The sequence below is a fragment of the Emydura macquarii genome, unplaced genomic scaffold (genome assembly GCF_026122565.2).
Source record: "Emydura macquarii macquarii isolate MOO-44397 ecotype Brisbane River unplaced genomic scaffold, CSIRO-AGI_Emac_v2 contig_3530, whole genome shotgun sequence".
In the NCBI taxonomy this organism is placed as follows: domain Eukaryota; kingdom Metazoa; phylum Chordata; order Testudines; family Chelidae; genus Emydura; species Emydura macquarii.
In genome coordinates, this window is record NW_027133667.1 from 2661604 (window position 1) to 2683501 (window position 21898).

General features: G+C 41.2%; 1 protein-coding gene and 1 long non-coding RNA gene across 2 annotated transcripts in view; one reads left to right on the plus strand and one right to left on the minus strand.

Moving 5' to 3' along the window:
* TBXAS1 (thromboxane A synthase 1) overlaps positions 1-21898 on the minus strand; it is a 278530-nt gene that overhangs the window by 64132 nt on the left and 192500 nt on the right. Inside the window, exon 10 of the mRNA XM_067536094.1 lies at positions 10408-10722. Within this exon, the coding sequence (XP_067392195.1) occupies positions 10408-10722 (315 nt within the window). The remainder of the gene's footprint in view (positions 1-10407; positions 10723-21898) is intronic.
* Positions 11944-21898, plus strand: part of LOC137145387 (uncharacterized) — a 34459-nt gene continuing 24504 nt past the window's right edge. The window contains exon 1 of the long non-coding RNA XR_010917647.1: positions 11944-11991. This is a non-coding gene — a long non-coding RNA (uncharacterized lncRNA). The remainder of the gene's footprint in view (positions 11992-21898) is intronic.

Sequence of the window (21898 nt, forward strand, 5' to 3'; positions counted from 1 at the left end):
TCTTGTTGTTTTTAAATACTAGAAAGCCAGATGTTCCAGATTTCTCTAACTTACTATATACTAGTTTGTGTGTGTAATTAAGTTTAGCCAAGCCACTGTTCTTTTGGGCAAGGGTCTTCCTCTTTCACCCCAATTTACTTACTATGCATTGCAACCCACAGGACCTGCATTGAAGGGCTGGACCTAGTTACTGCACATAGGACCTCATACTTTGGGGCAGACTGCTGTTGGGAGACATTCTGCACCCAGACAATCCCATTCTGCAGGCATCATGCAATATGCACAAAATGACTTCTCACCATACATGGCTTCCCTGGCAGGGCTAGTAGTACTTTACAATCATTCCAAGGCCTATGAAAGATTGCAGGAGGCACAGTCTGCCAGCCAACTAAATTTATTGTGGTTCCAGCTTGTTTCCTTATCTCTCTGTGGCCCACCTGTCAAGTGAAATCTGAGCCCACCTGCCCTGCTCCTTTCCAAATCCTATCTGTTCCCAATCTGCCCTGGTCATCACTGTGGACAAGTGTTTCACTCCAGTCAGGTTCTCCCCTTACTGCACCTGTGGTGATGCTCTTCTCTGCAAATAATCTGGTCTATCTGCAGCTATAAAACAGAAACAAAACACTGATATTGTTGTGGGTTTGGCTTAACTCAGTCCATGATGGAAGTGTATCGATGACCATAATATTACCACATTGGTGGACAAGTGATATGGGGATACAGAGTCCAACTCTCACTGACTAAGTTAATTTTCTTTTGCCCTGAGAGAAAAATACTTCAGTTTTCCCTCCTTCAAGAAAAATCTGAAGTGGGGGAGGATCCTTTCCATTGTTTCCCTTTTAAAATAATCTAACTGATCAAACCTATGAATCCCTAGGGTGCCCATCATCCTCTAGAACAGGGGTGGCCAACCAGTCAGAGATGAAGAGTCCAAAAATAGATGTAGATATCGCAAAGAGCCACACGTCTCTGGCCAATTTCACTTCTCTTACCCTCCTCCGAAAATTCACGCTCATGCCTCAATTTCGGCAGCAGCTGGTCAATTTCACTGATGGTCTTAAAGAGCCACAAAGACCAAAGAGCCACATGCAAAGAGCTGCTTGCATTTGTATAAGCAAAGAGCCGCATGCGGCTCGCGAGCCGTGGGTTGGCCACCACTGCTCTAGAGGATGTATGACTGCAATTTACCCATTCTGTCTAAATCCATGTCACTGGAATAATTAATTCTTTGACACGAACCTTGTGGTGAGGCTGGTCAACTATTCTGATGTCAAAATACCAGGAAAATCAAGGGGTCAAAAATGAATCTCTCAACAGCATACATTACGCAAGACCCCCTTTAGCTCAGGAGTAGCAAAAAGGTAGATTTACCACGCCACATGTGGAATAGCAAGCGACAGATAAGATTACACTTCACAGGGAAGAGACTGATGAGTCTGCATTAATTCGCTTGGAAAAGAAAATTAAAAATTTATTAGAAAAAAAATTATAGTCTCAAAAGCCTGTTGCCGATAATATGACCTTGAAAAACGAGGGCACTGGCAGCCATGTCAATAGTTTCACTCCAAACCACCTTGCCTACTCATGGGGCTTTCCTCAGTGGTCAAGTGAATTTCTCATACACAGGCTCTCTCTGCTGTTAGGTTCCTGGAACAGCCAAAGAGACAGAAGAATGTATGGCTCCTGCTGGGGTTTTTAGGTACCAACTATACTCATATAAACTAATAACATGCTCTTAAAAAACACTTCTAAAATGCCTTCTGATTTAGCAGTCATCCAGCTTACATCTTTGCTAGTCTAATCTGAAATATTAAATAGACTGCAGAGTCCTGGAAACACCAAGGAATTGTGGTCTGGGGGTAATTACCTGGAAGGCAAGTGAGGAAGAAGGTGGTAACTAATGACAACTGACAGTTATAAATAATTTCATACATGTAACTCTTAACAGAATGCATCGTATCTATCTAAGGTACTTATCTGGCCCTCATTACTGTCGTATCTGAGAACCTCACAAAGTTTTTTAAATGTAACAACAACCTTGTGACATAGGAAAGTTTTCTTATCATCATCCTCATTTTACAGATGGGGAACCAAGGCACAGAGAGACTAAGCCCTGTCTACACTTTAAAAACAGAGTCATCAAGCAGGAAGGATAGACAAAGAAACCTCAAACAGGTGAGAAAAAAAGCAGCAGAGAACACCCTTCTCTATAGACTTTTTGTCTCCAGAATCTCAGCTGGAAATGTTTTCCAAGAGGGGGACTGACACTATAAAAAGAGGGACAAACACCCCAAGCCATCCCTCACCCTTTCCCCCATCCATCAATTCACTGCACCAGGAGGGACAAAGGAAGCAGCCATTTATCTGGAGAAGGTCAGTAAGACTGCTAAGAGCATGTGATGAGAGAAACTTTGCTTGACTCTGATATAGTTTATTAAGTTAGGCACCAGTACCTTTTTAACTTTATTTTTTTGTAACCATTTCTGACTTGTATGCTTCATTACTTGTACTCACTCTAAATCTCTCTCCTTATAGTTAATAAACTAGTTTTATTGTTTTATCTAATCCAGTGTGTTTAAATTAAAGTGTCTGGAAAACTCCATTCGGGGTAACAAGACATGTGCCGATCATTTCTATTAATAAAATGATGAACTTTATGTAAGCTTGTACTGTCCAGGAGAGGGCAGGACAGTATAGGACATACATTTCTTGGGGGGGAAGTCTTGGAGTGGGCGTGTGTTGAGGTCACCCTGCAATACGACCAAGGTTGGTGACAGCCAAGGTCTGACTGGCTGGCTGCAGCACACACACAGATGTAGGTGGGAGCGACTTGCGTGCTGGAGGCTGTTTGTGAGCAGCCCAGAGTGGAGGCTAAAGCAGGGTAAAGGACATCCCAGTTAGAGGGCAGGGGTCACACAGCTACTCATTAGCCTGGACTGTACCCTGGGTATGTCACACTGACAGAATGGAGACACAGCAGGGGAAGATGTATTTTCTTCTTCTGATCTGACAATCTTTGTACAGCAAATATAAAAGTATCTAGAGACACTGATTAATATTTAAATATAAATATCCAGTCACCTTAACAAGAATGCAGAAATAAGCTCTTGTTTACTGTGTTCTAAGGATTTTGTACTGGGTTTTTATTTTTAAGTTAACAAAGCTGCTCGCTGGCACCTGACGCTCACGTGAACGAGGTACTGCTCTGAAACATCCTCTCCTTGAACAAATAATGAAATCAAAGTGGGTCTTTACTTTGACAAAGTTGACAGCAAAACGATGCTCGCTGGCTGTGCTTATTTTGTGTGTGTGTATAAAATAGTGTCCCTCATCTGCGGAATTCTTCTTCCAAAGCCTATTTACAGTACAGGCTCTCTTGACAAATGTAAGTCTTCACTGTCAGCATATTTGCTCAGCAAAGCTTAGTCTCTGTAGTTGCAAGCTTCTGAGTGTAAAGTGCCTTGAGATATTTCATGAAAGGCACCAGATACATGCAAATTGTTGTGAGTAATTCCCTGACAGTGGCATTTCTGACTTTCACCTCCTGTTTTCACTAATACTCAGAGAAAGCAGCCTGTGCTTCTAAAGAGATTCATTGGATAAACAGTTTAAAACAAGGAACTTGATTAGACAAAATGAGATCATAATAAATATTTTTCTCTCTCACAGCTCTCTCAGAACTTTATGGAAGGGAAGAATTTTAAGTTGGTAAAGACTCCTTTGTAACAAGACAAAAATATAATATTAAGCAGTATTTACTTAGATTGCTACAATAGCAGGAAGGGCGTTCAAAGCAAAGGCCTTGATCAGCTAGTGCATATCAGCATAGGTCCAATGAAGTCAGTGGAACCATGTTGATTTATGCACGATGAGGATCTGGCCCAAAGTTTGCAAGTTAGGCAATAAAAGAAAGCCTAGCTTGTGTCCAAATTATTTCATGAATTACTATAGCAAGTTCATGACCTGCAAAGGAGTGGCTATGTATCAATTCAGTCCAGCTCATGGCTAATTAACAACTCACCATGCAGAGCAGATTTATAACAATAATTAAGCAGTACCATTTTATAAATGAAATGATGGGTAATAATTTAGGGGAGGCACAATTCAACACCAATGAAGAGCAATAAATGCAGTTTGAACATAGAAAAGGCCAACATTTTTTGTTTGACGTGCCAGAGCAACAGAAAAGCCAATTTTTATGGGAAAGGGTTTTTTCCTTTAAAAAAATTCCTCCAAACTGCCTTTAAACGGCCAGCTAAAATCCCAAGACCTTGAGTTTCTTTAGGATTTGTGAGTCACAACAGAAAGGAACAACTGTCTTGTAGTTAAGACATTGCACTGTGACCCAGGAGATGTAGACTGAATTCCTGGCTCCTCTTATGTGACTTTGGGCAAATCACTGAGGGTCTGTCTACACTGCAAGTAAAAGCCCGTGGCTGGCCTCTGCCAGCTGACTTGGGCTCCTGGGACTTGGGCTAAGGGGCTGTTTAACTGCGGTGTAGATGTCTGGACTCAGGCTGGAGGCTGGGCTTTAGGACTCTGCGCAGTGGGAGGGTCCCAGAGCTGGAGCTGCAGCCGGAGCCCAAACTACACCTCAATTAAACAGTCTGGCAGCATGAAACAGCTGGCATGGGCTAGTGGGTGTCTAGCTGCAGTTTAGGCATACCCACAATCTCTCTACTTCTCATCCTTAAAATGGGTGTATTTCCTTTGCCTGTCTTTCCTATTACATTCAGACTATAAGCCTTTTGGGGACAGGGCTGTCTCTTATTATCTGTAAACAATGTAAATCTGGATAGAAGTTACAATTCGTTACTGCAGGCACAGCATGCTGAAGAATCAGAGAGGACAGCACAAGAGGGACTGAAGAACGGGCAAGAAAAGTGGCTGCATGTGACCTCCAGAAGAAAGAGGAGAACCCATACACCCTCAATGCAGATAGAGGTAAGCAACCGTTTTCAGGCTCTCTGCACAGGTACGACGGCGGAGAATGGTTTGGAAGAGTCATCTGAGGAAAGGGATCAGAAGGAGACCCCATCAATCGGAAGGCATGGGATGCATTGTCCTAGGGATGGGAGCTCCATGACCACCATTCCCAAGAGGAGGAGACATGTGGTGGTGGTTGGGGACTCTCTCCTAAGGGGTCCATCCATCTGGTGTCCAGACTGGGAAACTTGAGAAACGTGCTGCTTGCCTGGAGCTAGAATTCAGGATGTGACGGAGAGTCTGCCGAGACTCATTCAGCCCTTGGACCGCTACCCCTTCCTACTTCTCCACGTGAGCACCAATGATACTGCCAGGAATGACCTTGAGCAGATCACTGCAGACTACGTGGTTGGTCTAGCTCCGCCCACTTGGGTAGGGAGGGTGGCTCCTCCCCATCTGGCTTGGAGGGTGGCCACACCACATCACTACACCCCCCCCAAAAAAAAGTTAGATTAATCACCTGATGATCTGGGCTGGATTAAAGGGAGAACTGACATTCCTCATTTAAGAAAACAAGACGACCTTTTGTCCTTTGCAGAGATGGATTTATGTGGCGGGAGACAAAACAACGTGAAATGAAATGCAGTAGCAAAACTGCAACTGTATCCCCGCTTGCGAAACTCTTGCCCTCGTGTCTTCCTAGACTGTAAGATCTTCCAAACAGAACTGGCAAAGGGTTTTGAATGGTTGCTGAGCACATGAACAAATCCAAGAGTAGCAAAAAGGAAAGAGCAGAGTATGCAACAGAAAGGAGTGGAGGTGAAGGACGAGTTGTAACCCCACCCACTACGTGTACTGTTTTTTGCAGGGAACTGACTGAGGAGCCCCATCCTAAGGCTGTCTCCTCCGGCAAGTTGCTCCACAAGACTTACTGCAGCCCAGGTTTGCAATAGCTTCTGCATTCACAGTGCCAGGGGGATAGACAAAGGACCTGCAGAGGGGATAGGGAACTCATGGGACTTGTCAGGCCTGAACACCAGAGCCACCAAGGAACTGCTCTGTTCCCCTCTTCATGCCAGCCTCACAATCCTTAGGGGAGGTCAGGATGGCATAAAGCCATGGAGCGTAGGGGTAAGAGACATGGGTGCCTCTTACTCCAGTGTCAGAAGGACCAGGATTGGGCCTATCGTATATAGACCCCTTTCACTCAGATGGATTCCAAGCGGCTTTATAAACATTAGTAAACGACTATTCCTATCTATGCATAAATCACTTTGCTCACCACTGAAGTGCAGCTATCTCTGGGATGTAGTGCAGCAGCTGTTTGAAGATCACACTGCAACTCTACACCACAGTTTAGGGCAATAAAATATACTGTATGATGCAATTGAAATTGCTGGGGGAACTTAGTAGGCATACTGCAATTACCAGAGTATAGATTTGGCTGGACAGCACATAGTGTTTAATATGTGTGCATCTATGAATAAGTACAGTCTTCTATTTATCTACCACGCAGATGCAACCTAGCCAGCTGCACCCATCTTGCCTGTTCTGTTCCACTAATGTTCTTCCACCATGATCTTTAAATTGCAAAGCACCTTAATTAATGGTAAGAACTAAGCTGAAATGTTGAGCACCATTCAACTGCTATAACCTCGTCAGGTTTCTTAGTGATTTTGACATCAGTGAGCCTTTGGGTCACATATTTCCCGCCTCCCCCAAACATGATACATGAACAGAGCATCAATACATTCCCTGTTCTAAACCAGTTTCTTCCCTCATAACTTTTCAAGCCATTTGTGAGGATTTTATTTTTTAGGCAAAATGTGATTAATTACAGTGCTAACAGGATTGAACTGCTGTACCCTCTTCCTGACCCCGAAGTGAATTCCTGGATCAGGGATCCTTTAACACATAAAAAAGATTAATTGTGGTCAACGCTGGTAGTAATAGGAAACCTTATGACAGGGGGCCATGCAGACTGGAATCATGAACTTCTTGTTATTGAAGAGGACAGCTGAATGACTACAGTTTTGTTCCTCCTCTCTATTGTCATACAACCATATATATGTCATCTGTAGCTAAAACTGAACATCAGTGAAGTCACAGAGGAAATGCTCTGCAAGAAGCTACTGACAACTGTGCACGTATTGCACAGAATGGCTTGGCATCCAGACTGATGTCCACTATGAAATCAAGATAAGGCCATCAATCCCATTACGCATATGACTGCATATTGGACCAATCATTTATTAAGCTGTTAAACCAGCCAGTCAATCTATGTGTCCACCATTCCCACCTCCTTCTTTATATCCTATTCTGCCATGAAAGCCCTAGCTATTCAGCTTTTCCTAAATACCACAAAAGATGGAGCAAAAATGAAAATAAATTTGTAATAGGAACAAAAGTCAAGCATTACTCGTTTGAACCTAACAATAATAGAAGCTTGAAGAGGACATAGAGATAGAAGTGAATCATACATTGTGCCACAATGCCCATCTATTTATAATTATATGGAAAAATAGAATGTATTTGTATACGTAAATGTGTACATGTGTGTGGGGAACGAACACACACACACACACACACACACACTCTTACTTGTACATATTTTATTGTATCCTGCTCCCCACACCTTTTGGATGTCACTTGTTTTCTTAGATTGTTAGTTCCTTGGGAGGGTATGGACTCTATTTTCCTATGTATTAGTATATCTATTACAATAAGTCCTAATCCTGACTGGGATCTTGGGCTGTGGCTGCAATATTAACCAATAAATCATAGACTCTGTAGGCCAAAGTGTGCCCTCAGTCACAACTTTGCAACTCCCCAGTGTCGTCAATGAAGTTAAATGATTGTGAGTGCAGAATTTTGTCTGCTGTATTTGAGTGAAATGAGTAAGATGCTCCATTTAGAGTGCAACAGTACTAATAATAACCTAGGATTATAAACTGTGTCTTATAATTGGAACATAAAATATCAGTGGCCTCGCAATGGATTAGCTCAGACCACATGCATGACATCTGTGATTTTGCTGAGGAAAAAGCCTAGTGGATCAGCCTGATGAATGCCTGTATTTCACTGCTATAACTTTAATATACAGCCTTTGCCACTCAAAAGACGTTTTGTATACAGGACAGATGGAGGCAAATTTTCAAAGTAGCCTGAACCTGGCCTTTATTTTTGCACAACCAAAGCTGGGTAAAATTGGGAGATATTAATCATGCACATTTTTGCATACTCTAAAACCTGGATTTGTATGCAAATGAGATGCTCACACATCTAATTATTCAATTTGCATGAACATAAATGGTGCAAAGGTGAATTCTGGGGTGCATAAGAAGTAGGCAACCCAAAATTGCATGAGCAAAGATTTGAACATGGAAATCCATCAGCTGAAATGAAGAAGGCTGTATCTTCTGTTATTTTTGTCCCACAAAAGTCCCTGACTCATTAAAAAGACAATGAAAAACAATGACAAAGACAAATACAGACACTAGATGCTGGACACTATCTTAATAATTAATAACTAGAGTGGAGAATTCAAGAGATGAAAATGTCTAGCGCACTGTGTTTTAGGTGTTCACAACATTGACTGTAACCAAAGAAATGTGGACTTTCGGACTTGGCTTTGCAGGTACTGGAAGTGAAAAAGGTACTGATTTAAAATGTTTGGTTTTAAAACAAACAGATATTTGTAATTTTTAAGTGTACACATAGATTCTCTTACTGATTTGGGAGAAATTCAACTTATTAATATTTTTAAACAAAAGCTTTGAAGGTCATTATTGAGGACATAATTTTTTCTTATGAAAATTCAGAACATAAAAATTTGCCACAATGCTGACAAAACAAATTGTAAGCGTGGGGAGGGAAGAAAATTTGAGTTGTATAATTTTAGAGACTGGCCATATTTAAGGGGAGAGGTGGCACAGTACAATATTCTGCAAATTTTAAGTTTTCAGTAGAAGAGCCACACTAATTAACATCAACTGAGAATCTGTTTCTTTCTAGCTATCTTTTTTGGTTGCAAAAATGTATGCTGTAAACAGATGCTGCTGTAAAGCAGTTCGGCAGACAAATGTTTCTGGACAAATAACTTCATCAGCAAAGTTTTGACATTACTTCCTTCAAAACCTCACTGGGCCCATATCACTGCTAAAATTATTAAGCACACAGGCAGATTCTCTGTCATCTTCTTAAGAAAAGAAAAGAAAAGAAAAGAAAAGAAAAGAAAATGGCAGGCAAACAACTATATTAAGGTTTCACAGTTAAAACCACAAAAAACAATCAGGAAATTCTGATTCTGCCCCAGTAGCAACTTTTACTCATCCACATTGAATATATTTAGTGTGACAGAGTGGGATATGTCTGTGTCAAATTGTGAACTCCATTTTATATTGTAATCCTCATTCTGTGTTAGGACATATCTCTATTGTGTTATGTGCTGAACACCAAGGCAAGGTTATTTAAATGCATTCCAGACAGCTGCCCTGTCCAGGAGAGTTGCTTGACACTTGCTGAAGAACCATCGCTGAGAAGCAATCACAGAGCGATTGGGAGCTATCCATTTTGATTGTCTCTCAACTACTGGTCCAACTCATGGAACAATGGATGTTCTACATAGGCGGACCGGCATAGTAAATCTGCAATTTCTCAGTCTGGGCACATGGCAAAAGGAAAGTGACTGCATTTGCAAAGAGCTGCTGGTCTGAAGTAGGGGGGCAGACCACCACTACATGTAAGCCAGATGCTCAGGAGAGAGAGAAGGCAGGAGGGACTATGCTCAGCATGGATGCTGACAAACCTTGATTCACAGAAGGGGTGATATGAGACTGAGTGGAATGTGTGTCTCAAGACTTACTTATTTTCAAAGATCTGTAATTCTCTAATGCTTTCAAGAGTAAAATGACCGTGGTTAAGAAATTCCTCCGCTAAGCCTGTGCGCCTTGATTGCCTGAAGTCTCAGCCTGGTAATACGCCGTACAGATTCAGAACTAGAAACAGTGAGTAGACACAGCTTAGGCTCAGTGATCTTAGAAGCGTGTTGGACCCAGTGGTTGGGTTCACGTGCAACAGTCTGGCGCTCGTACCATGTATTATCAGGCCAGGTTGTGACATTTAGCATTTGTTGTTTTTGGTTTTTGGTTAAATAAGTAACAATTCCCTTACACGAGAAATGCATACAGGCTGTGGCAGAGAGGACTACTGCCTGCACTAGATGATACAGTGGATAACCCATTTACAGTGGGTTAATACAAAGAAAGAACACGGTTAATTTAAATCTTACTCTTGAGATCTCCAGTTTTGCACTCCCTGACTTTTTTATTTTAATGGTGCACTATTCGTGTTGCATTAATATAGCTTTGTGCATGTAATTTACATTTTTAATATCTGTCTCAAGTATCCAGGTCCATATTTCATGAAAGGCACTCTGCTCACAAGAACAAGGAACTCTTTGAAGCCAATGAATCTACTCACATGTTTTTCAGAGAACTCATCTACCTCCCGCAGCAGTGTCTCCTGGCACTCTGGGTTGGTGGCTAACAAGTAGGTGGCAAATGAGAGGGCATTGGTGGTGGTCTCATATCCAGCAATCAGGAAGATGAAGGCTTGGGCTACTATCTCATCTTCAGACAATGTCTTCTGCTCCTTTTTAGGCAGGGCCTTATCAGCAGGAGACTCATGGTGCTGAATGGAAACATCAGCTTGGTTGACTACGTCAAAGTGCTCCACACCGATGTAGTTAGTAGAGCTGCGGGCATCAAGCATCAACTGGAGGAAGTCTCTGCGCCTCTGTGAAATGCAAGAACAAAACATACATTAGGAATGAGTCAAAGTAATCACTTTTTCCTCTGGGGGAGGGAAGAGTCCTGTGTTTTGCACTGCCCACCCGGTTCTCATAAGATGGCCATCAGCCGTCCAGATGAGGAGAGTTGGTGGTATTGTTTTTCAGTATTGCCTCTTATAAATTGGACAGAGAAGTCCCTGCTGAGTGATCCAAGGCCACTGTCTTCCTTCCAAAGGGCTGACCGTGCTGCCTCCACAAAACTACTATGCATATATTTTCTAAAATGATTGTGGGTGCCCAACTTCAGACACATTAAAGGGACCTTATTTCCAGAGGATCAGTATTTAGCACCTTCTGGTCGTAGCTAGAACAGCATGTCCCAGCCGACCCACACCAGCACAGCTGCACTGGCCAGTGAATGTGCGTGTGTTGAGGGGGAAGAAGGAGGATGGGGGGAAGTGATGCCCATTCACCACCTATCTGCTCTGAGAAGGGAGAAAGCAAGCACGTAGTGCCACTTAGTCACTCGTGCCCAGATCTAAGGTCCAGATAACTCAACTAGGTGTGCAAAGGGGAGTTAGTATGCCCTTGAATCAATGGATAGTCTAAGTCACAATCTAGGTCTCAGGACAGATCCAGCCACAGTTTTGGTATTGATTTAATTATACTGGTTGTGTAATCCTCTAGTGTAGACTCAGTTTTATTGGTATACAAATAACTTTGGTAATAAATTACACCAATATAAGCACTTTATACTGTACAGTCATAACAGTACAAAACCTGTGTGCATGTTTTGTTCATGCAAAATGCTTGTTGAACCATCCCTTCTGTTACTAAAGGGACTTGCTAATGTCAGTTTGTACCAGAAAAATGCCACAAGAACAGAACTATGCACAAGAGTGAGTTGATTGCAAGCCAGCTGGAAAAGCAAATTTGGTAGGGCTTTTAAATGCAGCCCAAAAGGTTTGGATTGACTTTTGAGAGCAGGATATAATACTGTTGTGCTGAATCTAACTCATGAGGTCATGTGATTCATTTTCAATTCCTCAAATACCAACATAATGAATCATAGAACAGAAGGGATCCAAGAGTGACGGCAGTGCCAGGATCTGACATGTGGATTGAAAATGAAAAGCAAGGATTAAGTGTTTCTTCAAAAGAATTTAATCAGCATTTATTTATTCATTAAAGAATTAATACAAATATTTTCTATTTTCTTGCATCAGATGATACAGATGAAGAAGCCAGAGAAAGGACAGGCAACTGAGATACTGGTAAGGAAGGAACAATTAATTATATATGTCAAAGTACTTAATCGGATAATATTTTTACAAGACATTGGAATAAGGAGCAGCATGAGACAAGAGGAGAAATATTTTATATCCTGTGCTCTAGCTCTGCTGCCACCAAACAGCAGAGAGAAACTAAAATTCAGAGTGTTTGGATAAGGAAAGGAGATAGCACAGAACATCTCTAACTTCTCCTGGGAATTTCAGACCATCAGATGAAACCTTGTAATTGCATATGTGAATCTGGTGCACCTGAAAGCAAGAAGCTGATTATAGTGGCAAGTGCCAGTTATAGTATACACAAGAGCTGTGTGAACTGGCCCAGCTGATCTGCACCACCCCAATATCCTGCATGCCTGGATTTCCCAGAGTAATGAAGCCATATTATTGTATATTGCACTCCGAAATGTGTTCCATCACTTACAACACCATTCTCTGCCTAAATTTAGGCATGTGTTCTGCAGTGAAAATGAATATACTACTAACAAAAGGCCTCTCACTTCTAATAATAAAGAAATCCAAGAGCTGTAACTGTATTGCAACTGTTACTATGTGATAGATCTTCTTTCCCTGCTGTCCCTGTGAACTGAAGAATCAATACTGTACTTCTGCATACTTCAGCTCTTCTGTGTGGCTAAAGACTGCATCTAAGAGCCCCAGGAAGGGCTTCATTCACATGCTAATTCAACATTTGTTCTGATAGTCAATGTACTGTGCAATAAGAGTCCAGCTCTAGTCTTGGTCTACACTGGAAAGTTTTTCTGATATTACTATTTCAATTAGGCGTGTGATACTGGTAAATGCCCTAATGTGTATGCAGTTATACCTGTACAAAGATGATTTACACCAGGATAGTTAATTCCCCTTCCTGCATGGGAATAGCTATATTGGTATAAATCACCTTTATATCAATATAATAATGTACACGCTAGAAGGGTTGTACTGCTGTGACTATACCAGTAAATTTAAAGCAATACAATCTTCTAGTGTAGACAAGCCCTTAGTTTCAACCAGAGATAGGCAAATAAGCCAAATATATATTTGCATATTCTTCAGTATACAATATATATTCAAATACATATTCTTGCAAAGCAACCCACTGGCTCCTTTTGCTTGGGATTCATAGCTCCTGTTTTTATGTTACCTACTTGTCAAGCCTGGACTTCAAATTTAGATGCAAGTTCTTTGGGGCAGGAACTGTCCCTTACGATATGTTTGCCCGCTATCTAGCAAAATGGGGCCCTGGTCTTGTTTGCGGCCCCCAAGCACTGCCATAATAGTTGAAGTAATAATAATCATAATAAATAATAGAACAGGGTGAGCAGTTTAGTTCACAAGAACCTTTGTGGAAAACACGACTACTAACACAAGTTAAATATTCACTACTGTATTGTACAAAAATACTGCTATCGCCATTTTGACCATTTTGAATAACCGTGAAGAATGAATTAAACTAGGAAAAATCAGATCTTCACATCACAAAGAGAACAAAGTGGTACATTTTAACAAATTCTCCACATTGAACAATTCATCCAGCTTCACTTTACACATCAGTATGGAATGCAACATTAAAAATCACCAGCCCTGCAAGAGAAAAGAGATTTCCATTTGGCAGGTTGGTTATTACCTATCACAACGAGACTACTTTTTTCTGGGATTACAAAGGTAGTCAAATCAACCTTCCCTAAAAAGCACAGCACGGTGACTGGGAACACTGGCACAGAAACAAAAAAAGTTAGATTATTTGTCAGTTGCTGGAGCTGGGAAGAGGGAATCTCTCAAGTACGTTCACAGGGAAGAAAACGCATATTTTTCAGTTTGATAACACATCTAATGTCAGTAGCACCACTAAATGAAAACACTTTGGGCACCACATTTAGCTGCTGGCTTAATCTTCCCAATGGGAAGTTTCTTTGATTTTCCTGATAGGCAGCAGAAGCTAACAGTAGCTTCTATATTGTATTCAATCTTGCTTAGTGAGGTTATAACTGAATAACGGGGAACTGCAATGCCAGCAGCAAAACAAAGATGTGTCAATGAGATGGACTTCCATTTTTAATTTCCTCCCCCCCACAAGATAACACCATTAAACCAATGAAAGCTGCAGGTGTAGATGCTGCTTGAAAGACTATAATTTGGATGTGGTTTGCGAGAGAGTAAAAGTTCAACTTTGTGGGTGACAGAGTTGTCCCTTTTGAAATATATACTAAAACGAGCCCTGCATTCAGTCTCTCAGAGAAAGACACTTTGTGATTTGCTTCCTGACACCACTGATCTGGGCCATATCATCCCTCTCATTAGTCTCCTTAAACATTACCTGGCCATGCAGAAAAATCATACTACGTGCAACTAACAAGCTCTGTGCTACAGACGTGTAGCAGAAGAATAGATGTGTGCAGTACTGGGGAAGGCATATCTAGCACTATTTATCATTCCCTTCTTCAATCCTCACTTTTAAGTTTCACAACTGTCAAAAGAATATAGAAATCCGTAACTTGCGTGTGCGATGAATCATAATTCTTCTCCTCATGACAGTCAAGGGTCTTGGGCAGGGTCCCCAGATCATGCAGGTTTGAACTAGGAAACTGCATTTTTACATAAATTTTAAGGTAAGCCTATAGACTGATCTTTTAACTACTGAACCCCTGCTTTTGGGACCCAAGTGGTCCTCTTGGATTACATTTTTGGTAGGGGGATTGAGTCCCCTGGAAGGTGAAGGGAAAAGTTCATAGTGAGCACTAGCAAAACCGTTTCCCTTGCAATCTTCGTTCATAAGGATGGTTTCAATGGAAATATTTCTACACATTTTTCTCATGCCTGGAATTGAGTTTGGGTTTCGGATTTGATGAAGTAAAAAATACCAAAGCAAAATACACATGAAACCCTAGCTAGACTGGAAATATAATTGGTGAAACTCTCCCAAGTCCCTGCCACCAAAGTGCTTGCCACCACAAGCTTCACGCACTCATGATGCCAAAATGAAATGCCATTAACAATAGATTGCATAGACTTTCACAGAATGATCATACCTCCTCTTTCCTGCCTGGCTGGCAGTGAAATAACAAAAGAAGTTGATAGTAAAATATCATTAGGATTCAGAATTAACTCACTAATTAGAAATGACGCAGCTCACACCTCTTTGAGCTATTGTTTCAGGCTCTCTGCAGACTCAGACATACATCACTATATTAGTTTTCATCCAGTTCACATTTTGAAAGCTACATTTGCAACCTTGAGCATCAGCAAGTTGGGGGCAGATCTTTGGCTGGAATAACTTCACTGGCATCAGTAAAGCGGTGGAGAATAAAACAATTGTTTTTCTTGGAAGCTTTAGTGTGGAGCACAAAATGAAGTCTTCATGGAAGAATATCACTTTGCCACATTGACATGAGATGTTCAAATCCAATCTCTGATTAAAACCACTAGGTTTCATATAAAAACCATGCAAACTCCAGCCTTCTGGGGGAAAAAAATCCAGTTGTCCCAATAAGTCAGAGAGTCTCATCTCAATACGTGTTTTAAACCAGAGGTTGGAATTAATTGATATGCTTGAACTAACAGGTCCTAGATTTGCACATCTGGGGGTTAAGTGAAGGCACTCTCTGAGGAGGACTCCTAATTCTGGAATTTACTCCCCCTCTTAGTCCAAAAGAACCAGAGTTTGTTGAACTTTTAGGCATATTGCAAGGCTTATCTTTTAACATAGGCTATCCTTAAAGTTGTTGTTTGAGGGTGGTTTGGATATTTTTGGCTTGGCAGGGAAACTAGTTTGTTTGCATTCGCTAACATTGGCTGGCTGGCTGGCTGGCTGATTCTGGTGTTTTTATTATAAATAAGCCGAAAGTTTGATGATAGGCACATCTTATAAAGGAATAAAGCTCCTACTTTCATGAGGTTTTCAATGCAAAAGGAAAAATATCAGCCCAGGTTCATTTGAAAGATTCAGGAATATTTTGATCAAACCTGGTCTGAGTATAGAATTTGTAATGAAACTCCAGACCAGGGAAGTTTTGTGTTATTTTGGACTTGGTTTGGATAATTTCATACAGCTCAAAACAAAGAGAGTTTAGTCAATTCCCTGGCTCCAGGAATGTCATTCTGACTATTCTCATTGTACTTAGAGAGTGGTCAAAGTAACTATGAATGTCCTCATCTGTGGGGGGAGAATCCAGGTTTATGCCCTTTTCTCAAGAGAAAACGGATGCATCATTATGATAGCTTGATCAGGATGTTATATTACCCTGAAGTCATAGCCCTGGGAGACACTGGAAGAACCAGTTAGTGAACAGACAAGACTGTCAAATTCTTGGGAGTCCCTTGGAGCATGTAGGGAATTAGATAGTGAAGCTGAAGTTTGTGAGGGTGATGACCCTGGCCTTTTTACAAATAAATAAATGAATCAAGTATTAGGCTAATGCCTAGTAAGATGCTATTTTATTGGCTAGATTAATCACCCACAAGCAACTGGAGAGAGAAGGCATGTTTTAGTAGATAGCACTTGGGTTCTATTCCAATCTCTGCCTTTGAACTACAATTAGCTTCAGTTCCCCCACTGTAAAATGGGTATAATAATACACAGATACCTTATAGGGTATTGTGAGGCTTTTGTTAACTGAGGTTTGTAAAAGCACTTAAGAACCTCACATGAAGGGAGAGAGAGATAGATTAGATAGAGTTTAAGGCCAGAATGATCATCTAGATCATTAGATCATCTAGTCTGACCTCCTGCATACCATAGGCCATGGAATTTCACACAGTTATCCCTCTACTGAGCCCAATAACTTGTACTTGCCTACTGCATAACCTGTGTTTTTAAAATACTACATATACATAGGGAGAGAATATATTATTTCAGTGCATCCGGCAATGCAGTCAACCAATAAAAGGAAAAATCATGCTGTTGAAAAACATGAAGCAATTTCTCTCTGCTCGTTTCCAGGTGGTTCAGAAGGCAGGTGACAGGGAACAGTTCTGTGGCTTCCTCTCTTCACGTTCCGAAGAACTTTGGATGGGCAGGAATTTCAGTTTTGTACAGAGAAGTTAAAATACACCTTGTGGACATGTGGCAGGTTGCTACCAGCAATGCTGGGTTAGCCCCTGCTACTGCGCCCTCATTAAGTGTGGATGGGAGCCAGCTGAGCAAGCTGGCAGTGAAGGAGGGAATTAGGACCAGCTGTAGAACCTGGAAGGGCTTTAAAAGCTCCTAGGAAAAGGCTGTTGGAAGGAAGGGAGGGGCAAGCAGCCAGAGAGGGAGAAGCTACCACCAGGTAAGGTTGAGCACCCTTTGACTAGAGGCTGAATCTGTAAGACTCTGCGACTGGTAGGAACTGGTTATATAGAAGGTGGTGGGCAACCCACTGTAAATAAAGCGCACTGGTGGAGCACGAAGCCATTGTCTGGAAGTGGTTTGTGGGGACCAACGGCCTAGGTAGCAAAGGGGCCAAGAGGAAACTGCTCTAGGCCCACATTATAAAAAGTCCAGTGTTTGAAGTTTGTGGGGGGAGGAATGGTGCTGCTACACTCCTCACTCACCATGCCCAATCCCAGAATTCCTCATTTGGTTACCGATCTAGGGATTTTGACAATTTCATTTTGCTGCTCATATGTACAGCAATAAAATACAGAAATGTCAGTACAGTAGACAGGTGAGTGTCAGCCTATGTGAGGTATTCAGAGTCTATAGCAGAAATCGGATCTTTCTCAGGATCTTCCGCACAGTTCGGAGACGAAAATAAATTTGAATTTTAGATTCAGTTGTTGATGAATGAAGACTATCCAAAGAGTTATTTCAGTCTGAGACAAGTTTAACACAAGTCCTTAAGGCTCCTCCAGCATGAGTATCTTTTTATTGTAGCTCAGAACCGTTGCCTATGAACCACAAAACGTCTAGTTACAGGTGTGGCTGAGGTAATGTGTAGAATAAAGAAACGCAACAATTCTAGCTCCTGAATTCTGCCCACTACCACACACCTTTCCCATCCCCCCCCCCCCCTTTCAATGAAGCTACTCCACAGTTTTCTAAAATGTAACCTTAGGTCTAAATTTTTTAGCATTGAGACTTTTTTTTTTTTTAAACTGCGGCATTCTTTTCTTCCCACACACCACCATCACTACTTAGGTTATTGATACACATTTACAACCATAATTCACGTAAGCAAGATTATTTTTTCTGGGAGTAATAAAGTGCTCATACTTGCTCTTTGGACCATTCAAATAACAGCTCATGCTATGGTTTATGATCCAGGGCATCAGGTGGACAGCCCACAAGAGCACTTTATAATTCCAGCAAGGGGCAAGTTGGAGAGTCCATATAAAAACAGTATAATGGGGAGTAACAAAATATCACAATAGAACTCCTTGTGAATGAATTAGCTATACCAAGGGCTCATCTATATAGCGTGGCAAAGTGTGTCAGAGGGATGTGATTTGTGATGCGCTCTAATGTGTTGAACTCTAACTTCCCCCTGTAAACCCTCCTGGTGCTCTCTGAAAGATCCTTAGTTTGCATAAAAAGTCTACCCGGGGCTTGTCTACACGGTGTAATGTACATTAACGCAAACTAGGTACCTTTCAGAGCATGCCAGCAGGATCTACAGAGGGCAGTTAGAGTGCTCTATAAATCACACCCCTCTACTGTGCTTTGCTGGTGCAATGTAGACAAGTCCCAAGTAGTTTACAGTTGGCTAAAGCCACTGTGCTAAACCCTCCTGCAGTTACAGAAAGTATTTATTTACATGAAGGATATTTTTACTTTTTTTTTTTTTTTGGACACATTGCTGGCTAAACAGAAATAATTTTTAAAGAAGAGACGGGGTCTTATCTTTTGTAACAATGCCACTTTGAATATCTGTTGATAAGTACATGGATATTGTGGAATAAATAATGCATGGCATAAACCTTTTTTTTGCATCATTAGTTACATATGCACCAATGGAGATGGCTTGAGTGTGTATACAAAGCTGTAATTTTACACTTGAGGCTTTTTTGTCATCATAAAACTAAGAGTGACAGCAGTCTGAGCAGTTTATGAACAGTAGCAAATCTGCAAAAAGGAATTCAATCATACTTTTACTTTTGGGGATTTTCTTTTTAATACTGAAGTAAAGAATATGGACTCCGTGGCTAAGAGGACTGGTAACAGAATATGGAACCTCCCATCTCCAGGTAATCGGAGGAAACTCAGCCTAGTAAACAAAATTCACCTACTTTCTGACAGCTGTTGGGTGGTTTATCAGTGCTGAGTTGGTGGTCCCTGTCCAAAGCATAATGAAATGATGTAAGCATCACAATCCCCTTCCCAACACACACAATTAGCCCCATTGTTGGCAGTCTCAGAAGTCAGGCCAAGAATGCAATGGGTAAAGGGAGACTATGCTATGCTCCCACACCAAGCATTATTCTCTCCAGGTCAAGAATGAGGCACATTGGTTGTGGGTAATGTGTCAAAGCAGGGACCACCTCTCTGTTCTGTGTTTGTACAGTGCTCTGACCCTGACTAGGGCCCCTTGGCATAATACAAATAATAAATAAAAGTAAGAATAATGTTGGGGAAAGCTGGAACTGTTACTGCCCACACCCTTTCTGTGCATAAAGGGCCTTATCTGGCTCCCATTGACTTCAATCAGCTTTCAGAAGCCCCAACCCAAATCAACATGTAGTACCAAACACATACAATATTAGTGGATATAAGATTTCTCTCTCACACATACACGCACTGTATTCTGAAGTTTCTTTTTGCCTCCCAAATCATTATCTGACCTTCTTCCCCTCCTTTTCTCATAATGTTGGGTGTGTGGAAAGGATGTTGGGTCTATAGCCACGGAAGCACAATCAATGATCACTTATTGACACTCCAGTTACAGAACACAAGGCTGATGATTTGGATTGCTGTCGCAAGAGCTCAGTACCCCATTTTTCTCCTTTATAGATTGTAATGTTATTAGCTTAGACCGAATGCATAATTAATTATCAGTTATATTTAGTGTTGGCCTGACACTCAACACCAATGTACAGGAATGTACCATTGCTACTTACTGCTTTAAGGATTGCGAGATCCACCCCATCACTGCTTTCATTCCTCACCCTTTTTTTAAAAGTTCCCCTACAACTGCCTCTGTCTGTTTCTGCACCCCTCCATATGCTTAGCACACTCTCCCCAAATCTGTTTGCCAATCCATCTCCACTGCCTAGCACAGCCACCAAGACGCGCATACGCCTTACTGGGTTACCAGGTGATTGTATTATTGGCACCCTTGTCCTTCCTCATCCTTTCTCCTTAATCAAAGACCCTTTGTTGTGTCATGTCACATTGAGGCTGTGCACACTTGGGGCAGGGAACATGGCATTACTTGGGTGTGTGGGGTGCCTAGCTCATTTTGGGGTGCTCAGAATTAATAACGGTCTATTACAGCTCGTCATTATTTATATTTATTAATAATACATAGTGTAGTTACACCATTTGTCATAATTATTGCTATATGCTAATAAATAATATTTATTACTATCTTCAACCACGTCTCTTCTGGGGCTCTGTCATGCTACTGGGCTATCTAGTCACCAAACAGGCCTTAGCTCTAAGTTAGGACTTATTCCACATTTTTAGATTGCAGTAAACTATCCTTTATCTAAACCACATTAGTAGCCTGTTGAGAGTGAGGGGATATGTGCACAGAGGAAGAAGCTGTTGCTAGGGTCGGGGTGGTGGGTAAAACTGGTTTTGGGAAGATTACATTGAACATGCATAGGATAACCAATTGTGTTACCATCTGCAGTTTCATGACTGTTCAGTTCAGTATTGGTGTTTATCCAATAGATGGCTGCTTAGTAGCAATAAGCATTCTCCCTTTTCCATTAGAGAGTTTCAATCTCACTTTCAAGTATTCACACATCCATTATATTGCAAACACTCACATTTTGCACACACTGAAAAACACACACACAAAAGTATGTTTGTGTGTGAGAGGGATAGAGACAGACACCCAGAGAAAGGAAAAATAAGAGGACTTTGTGTATCTAACTATGCCCCTTCCACGAAACACAAGTATGCATGAAAAACGGTAGTCTGTTATCTCTATTGTCTGGAATGCTCTTCAATACAACAGCAGAAATACACTAACACTTGAGTTGAAAGTATACAGAATACAAACTGCCTGCTTCTTCAACAATTCTTAATATGCTCTACTTCTTGCAGAGACCCTGACTGATCAATACTCACATGATTTATAGGCAGCACTGCTTAACCCACCAATTAATTATTTCTGCTGAAAAATCATATCGTATGGTAACTGTTGACTTGACAGCCCAGGAGGACTCTATACATTGCATATAAGCGTTTACACAATGTGCAAATTAAACAGCCTAATGAGTAATACTATAATTCATGTGGTGGGCAGATCTGGGTATTCTTTTGCTATTCAACAACTTCTATTTTCCAGAACAAAATGTAACGACAGAATAATAATTAACTAAGTTGAAACCTATCAATTGTGTAAATGCAAATCATATGTGTCTAATACATGTAATTGCTCCTAACTAGAGCAGTGGTTCTCAACCTTTTTGTACTGGGATCCTCCCTCTCATCTAGCTGAGATCAAGCCGGGACCCCCTCCCTATTAAGCAGTATTTAAAGGGCAGGGTGGTCGTGACACACCTTTTTGTAATCCCCCTGGGGATTGCAACAACCATGCTGAAAACACAGGAAAACAGTATATGCAGCAAATGTATGAAATGTTTCTCTAAGAAACTGGACCATAACTGCTTAAATTCCAGCTGCTTAAACTCTGATAGGACCCTATAAAATCAAACAGATCTGTCAACTCAATATACCCTTCTGTAATATTTAAAGTTATCAAAATTCCTACTGCAATATAAAACTTTTAGATGTTAAGTTTGT